Source organism: Austrofundulus limnaeus, unplaced genomic scaffold (genome assembly GCF_001266775.1).
Source record: "Austrofundulus limnaeus strain Quisiro unplaced genomic scaffold, Austrofundulus_limnaeus-1.0 Scaffold8, whole genome shotgun sequence".
Taxonomy (NCBI): domain Eukaryota; kingdom Metazoa; phylum Chordata; class Actinopteri; order Cyprinodontiformes; family Rivulidae; genus Austrofundulus; species Austrofundulus limnaeus.
Genome location: NW_013952410.1, coordinates 2,990,096 through 2,996,519, shown reverse-complemented (window position 1 = coordinate 2,996,519; position 6,424 = coordinate 2,990,096). Strand labels below are relative to the sequence as shown.

Sequence of the window (6,424 nt, the reverse complement as noted above, 5' to 3'; positions counted from 1 at the left end):
GGTGGATACGGTACACAGCTGACAGTCCTACTGAATAGACTGTTAGAATTTGTATTATGGCAAGAAAAAAGCAGCTAAGTTCTTGTATGTATGGATCACTTGGGTTGTTACCGACATCTGGTGAAAATTTCATGTCATTAGCACCTCTAGTAATGTATTTACTGAGAAAAATGGTGACGTGTTCAATACTTATTTTACCCGCTGTATAGTTATAAGCAAAGATCTTGCTCAGAATGTACATATGTTAAGGAGACTCAGCTGACTGTTTATAAAGCGTTTTGGTGCTTGCTAAGTTCTGTGGCAGCCATYTTGAATCAGCTYGACTCCAACAGTTCATCAGTAGAGCGTCCAAATATCAAATTATCAAAGTCTTATTTCAATCTGTTGRGTGGTTCGGGATATATTTTGGTTACAACCAGAGAGTTGGCTACAGCTTCAGTTGTYAATGTGATGAATTAGCACTCATATGTCAGCTTTACTACCAAATCAAATATAGCCAAATATCTGTTAAATTGACTGAGTTACAATATTTGTGTTTGCTGAGCCCAGTTATCTGTGGCAGCCATCTTAATTTGTTTTTTCTTCAAAGGTTAATCAGTTGTAAAGGCACCTGTAATTACTTTTTATTAAAATCTGTCCACTGTTTTACAATATATGTGGCTAATATTACAGATAAACACACTCACATGGACATTGCACAAACTTAATTGCTTTTTTGTCTTTGGTGATAGTAAAACCTGAACAATGTAAAAGGTTGTTGGAAGGGATTGGCCTAAAGTCATTATAGCCTGTCAAAATATGCAAATTTTCACTGTTTTTGATTCAAATTTGATCAGCTATAATAAAAATAACCACTAAATATGCATCATTACCTACCAAATATCTGCTGTATAATTTATAATAAATGGTCCAACTCAACAGAGCTCTTGGTTTATTGCCAACAATTATGAGTTGCTTAATTACATTCAAACATTGATAACTAAACCATCTCACATCCAGCAAATATTGAGTTGGTAAAATAATCCCCAGATGTAAACAGTCAAAGGGGATAACAATAAAATCAGAGACGCTAGGCTGAAAGCAAGAAATAAGGTAAAGTTTTCTCTTCTAAAAGCTGTAAAAACGAGAGTCAAAAAAGTAATTTCGAYAGAGAAATTTGAGCGGCCTGAGAGCGCTAAAGCAAAACGGTAASTCTGAACTTMTATAGTGCTTTATCGAAGTCCATGGACTCCAAAGCACGTCACATTACAGATAGAGCGGGTGTTCGAAACTATCACCGGTCACAGGACAAACATCTCCTGTCTCCACTGTCTCCCAAAAGTCAGGCCTAAACCACACATGCATATCTGTGCCAAGGTGTTCTGAACCCTGACATGAAAATTTCCATAACTAATCTCTGAATTTAGATGCAAACAAGGGAGAGGAATATTTGCTGCTGTTTTAATTCCATAAAAAAATAAAAAAAWAAAAACTTGATGAGTTTGAATTACACCAACCCCCAAACAGTCAACTAACGATGTAGAAATTGTTAAATCACTCAAGAAATTAAATAGAAAGCACTGAAAAAGTATACATTTTGTGGAGTGTTGGGGGCCGGCAAGTGAAAATCTTTTGAGGACCCCTTACAAATTTTGGGCCGGCCCTGGACAGGAACTAAATGCTGAACATGAAACAAAAATACAGGGAAACACTGGAACAACTGCACTTCACCATCCAGTCAGTGRTCTGCTGCTTCTGATGCCTGGCTGCTGCACGTTGTCATTTATTGTTTTAGTTTGCTTTTTATTGACTTTTTATTATTATTTTTAAATGAGCTATTGTTTCATTTTTAAACTGCGGTATCTATTATGAGACCTTTTCCTATTACGTCATCTTACTTCGCTATTGCGTTTTATAGGTCTACACACTGAGTCTTGGGTAACTGTTCTTATCTGAAAAGTCTGAATGACTTTATTCCATGAAACACACACTCTCATACGTGATGTGAAGGAAGGGCTGTGTGTTTTAATAAGCATCCAGTCAAGTCAAACCTCCAGAATTCTTTGCTTTTTAATCTAAACTTTTAGTTGTTGTATCTCGTGATCAAAGAGCGGTGGGTTCGTCTCGCGCGCCCTCAGCTGTGTGGGCGGGTCGACGCGCGCTACGTCAYCGGGCAGAAACTCCCCCCCAAGTCGCAGGCTCCTTCAGCCGGCTCCTCCGCTTAGTCTGGGCACTTCTCCAGCTGTCAGGAACAAAGCTGCAATGGGGTTTTACACAGCGCGGAAGGTTTCGCAACGCCTTTCAGYCTAACCCGCCACCACGCAGGTAAACTCACCTGTTTTATTCCTCTTCGACTGAAACTTTCTTTCTTTTTTTTTAAATATTACAAACTTTTACTCCCTGCCATTGTCTTTTCCTTTTATAGAATGTACTTTTTTTTTTTTATCACTGGCCTAAATCAGGTCGAACAAGTTGTAAAGTTGCGTAATGAGAGAAACCATTGAGTAAACTTGTCTTTGAGCATTACTGTGTTCAAGACATTTCCTGAACCTGTTGTTTTCACTCAGGTTTTAACAGGGTTATTATAGTAACACTTCACTGTGAGGTTAACCCTGTTTAAAGCTACAGTTCTGGTGTTTTTCTTTTTTTTTTTTCCTGGAGGGAAGTTATTTGGCCTTGAAGAAATCTAGTCACTGATAACATTCTCAACATTTCTTTCATCCAGCATCCCCCCCACTTCTCATAATATAGAGTTTAGGACTTTGTAAGTGTTCAAACGTCCTACTTTAAATCGTAAATTGGCTAAGGATATTAAATATTAATAGCAGAAAATTAGAACCATTATTGGTTACCACTAAAACCTCCACTACTCAGTGGTAAAGCACTTAACAGATGTTGCTTTTGCAAACGAGTGGATATGGTTCATCATGGTGGTTTAGTGTTTTAACTTGGAGTCTTCTTGCTTCACAGCCCTGCCAGTAAAATGGCCCAGCAGAATGTAAGCTGTCATTACGATGAGCGCATGGCCTTCTTCTACAACAACAGCGGTCAGGAAGACAAATGGGACCGAACCCAGCTCATCCTGGTCCAGGTTGTGGGCTCTTTCTTCTGCTGCTTCATCCTGGTCTCCAACTCCATGGTCATCGCTGCTGTCATCACCAACAAGAGGTTTCACTTTCCTTTCTACTATCTTCTGTCCAACCTCGCTGCCTCGGACTTCCTCGCGGGCATAGCGTACGTGTACCTCATGTTTAACACCGGCGAGGTGTCCCGAACGCTCACCGTCACGCAGTACTTCATCCGCCAAGGACTTCTGGACGTCAGCCTGTCTGCCTCGCTGGCTAACCTGCTCGTTATCGCTCTGGAGCGCTACATTTCTGTTATGAATTGGAAAGTTCATAGCAACCTGACAAAGAGAAGGGTGACCCTGCTGATCTCTCTGGTTTGGGGCATCTCCTTCTTCATGGGGGCGGTGCCCAGCCTGGGCTGGAACTGCATCTGCAACCTCAAGGACTGCTCCAAGCTGGCCCCCATCTTTAGCAGGAGCTACTTGGTCTTCTGGTCAGTGTCTAACCTGGTGGTTTTTCTCGTCATGGTGGGGATCTACCTGAGGATTTACGCTTACGTGAGGAAGAAGATTACGACGATGTCGCGACACACCAACGGCTCAATCAACCGCAAGAAGACTCCCATCAAGCTCATCAAGACAGTCATGGTCGTGCTTGGTAAGGGCTGCTCCTGCAAGTGTTGTTTGTTTGGAATCACCTCTGATGCAYCCGTGAGTCAGAGTGCAGGATGTGAGTTACTGTTGTGTTATTTTCAACAGAGTTTCGAGTTATTACAAAGGTCACAGGGAGATGAGTACTTTTTGTTAAAAATGTGCTGGAATGCAAACATCTGTTTTTATTGAGAGACAAAAACACGACTTTAATAAGTAAATGATTCTTTTAGGGAATCTAAAGCAAACTCAAAACCTCATCTTTAAAAAAGATATTTTTTTATGAAGTAGGGTTCTTTGGAGTTGAAATGAGCAGTCAGTATCTTACCTTCAGTAGAGAGCGGTCAGATAAATCTCAATTTGGAGAATTCCAAGAGCTGAAAAAAAAAAAACATCTAGTCTGAGTTAGTTCCTAAGGAGATTTCTGCTTTCTTAAAAGCAACTTATAATTTTACAAACATTTCGTATCAATCCACGCAAATCTAGTTTTTAAACTTTTACGCTGTCATTACTTTTGCTTTAGACATTTAACGATTTCAGTCAAAAGTCTTGAATTCAGTTTTTTAATTTTAACATTAAGTAATCACAAATATGTCCAGATTTTCCAGTTTTTGGTCTGAAAATACTTTTAATCCTTTAAATTTAGGTGTGTAACAAAACTAAAAGACCCGTCATGTGGCAGCCCCTTCAGAAGGAATTTGCTTCTGTTTCAATAACAATCTTATGCAAAAGAGACAGCAGTACAAAAACGATAAAAATTGCAATCACATAAACTATTTTCACAAATTTGAAAATGAAATTGTTTTAAAGGGAACATATCACTTATTTAGACATTAAATACATTTTGTAGTGTATTTGAAGTCTCTAGGAGTGCAGAAAAGTTTTTTTCCCCTGCTGCTGTATAGATATCTTTATATTCTGTTTAGATCATATTTTTCAACCTGTTCAGTTTTCTGTTGAGTTTCCTATGTTGTTTTCTGAACTATGATGTTAAATTATTTACAACGGACTTACCAACTACACTTTGGTCGTCTCTAACATGTTTGGCTTGTTTGGATTTAAAGAGACAGCCTCAAAACGAGTTGATCTGAGACACACCTCAGAAAAGGGGAGAAAGATCGAGGGGCTTGTGGAGTTACCATAAGGAGGAATTTRGACCAAAGCATTCCAGTTTCACTTTACATAGACCCTAACTGAATGATTTTAATTTTAAAATGAAATATTTAAAAGCAGGACATGTCTCCTTTAAGATGACATAAATCTGCTTTGAAACTGGTCATGTTTGAAGAATATACTAACTCGATTGCTCCRTTTGATTATACAAATTAAAGTTGTTGCTGTCTGCTGTAGGGAAGATACTGATCACTGACAAAACTCACTTCAATAATTATCCCCTTTAAACCTAAGTATCCATTTATTTGCACATTGCAAGATCAACTAAAAAATGTATATTTCAAGACCATTATTTTTCTCCAATAAGGCTCCTTTTAAGGCTTTTTATTTAGTTTTTTATGGTACAATTTATTTGATTGAAACTTGTGAAAGTAGTCCCAGAGCCAAATGCAAAGTTGTAAAAGGGAGAATCGCGTCACACAATAAATAGACCATTTCACATGATTTGATTCCCAAGTTTCATCATGCTGTCTGAGATCACACATGGAGACGCCGCTAAGGCCGGCAGGGTTTGTTTCAGTGGCAGGCGGGCATGATGAGGTCATTTTTAACATTGGAGCTCTGTCTTTGTGTTAAAGCCATTCAAATTTCCTTTCTGTTTGGGATTTGCAACAGGATGCATTCCAATAACAATGGAGCCTTTAAATCATTTCCCACTTTGTGATTTTTCTCTCCAAAGAGAAGAATAGGGCTGTACTGCTTTGTTCTTTTGAATCATAAGGTCTTTGGAAGCCTATCCCAGTTTAAACTGTGTGCTTAAGCTACTGAATTGAAGCACTGATTGAAGCACTTTCATGCAGCTTTGTGGGTGATTTCAGTTAAAAGCATGCATAAGATAGCTGTTGTGTTGTAGCCACCAAAAAAAAAAAAAAGGTCTGTAATTTTGGGTGCACAGTTCCTCCTTCTACATGGCTCCAGACTGCACTGTATGGAGCATAGGAGTTGTTTGCCTGTGTACACCCTTTATTCAAACTGCTGTGTAATTATCTCTCCCTGCAAGGACGCAGGCCTGTGTGGTGAACCATTCACCACACCGACCTTCAGTCAACATCCCCTCCTCTCTAACCTAAAGAGAGAAACTATATTTTACGACTCTGTCAATTGCTTTTAGATGCACTTTTCTATAGATCATGCATGCTCTGGTGCGCTTGAGTTTCTTAATGCTCATCGTAAGTTTCATTCAAAGCTATCTGTTTACTGAGATTGCTCCGATGTGTGGGTAAAAACCCCAGGGGCACGTTTGAAAAAGGAAATGGTTTTAAATTTGGGAGCCATATCAGTGAAGGAAAAGGATATCTCTCAGGGTGTGGTCTTAGCTCCGGGTTTAAAAAATGAATTCATCTGATAAAAACTAAGAAAGAGAGGGACAAAATGCTTTGTTTAAGACAAACTGGTCAAACCAGTTCAGACACACATTTTACTCACCAAACCTTTTTTATTACCAGAAATCATTGAATGAATGAATGAATGAATGAATGAATGAATGAATGAATGAATGAATGAATGAATGAATGAATGAAGGCACAACTTTTACATTGGATTTAAGCCTGATGA

General features: G+C 38.8%; 1 protein-coding gene across 1 annotated transcript in view; it reads left to right on the top strand.

Moving 5' to 3' along the window:
* Window positions 1–2,218: 2,218 nt before the first annotated feature.
* Window positions 2,219–6,424, top strand: part of lpar3 (lysophosphatidic acid receptor 3) — a 17,494-nt gene continuing 13,288 nt past the window's right edge. Inside the window, exons 1-2 of the mRNA XM_014000206.1 lie at window positions 2,219–2,304; window positions 2,950–3,704. Coding sequence (XP_013855660.1) covers window positions 2,963–3,704 — 742 coding nt within the window. The 5' untranslated portion in view covers window positions 2,219–2,304; window positions 2,950–2,962. The remainder of the gene's footprint in view (window positions 2,305–2,949; window positions 3,705–6,424) is intronic.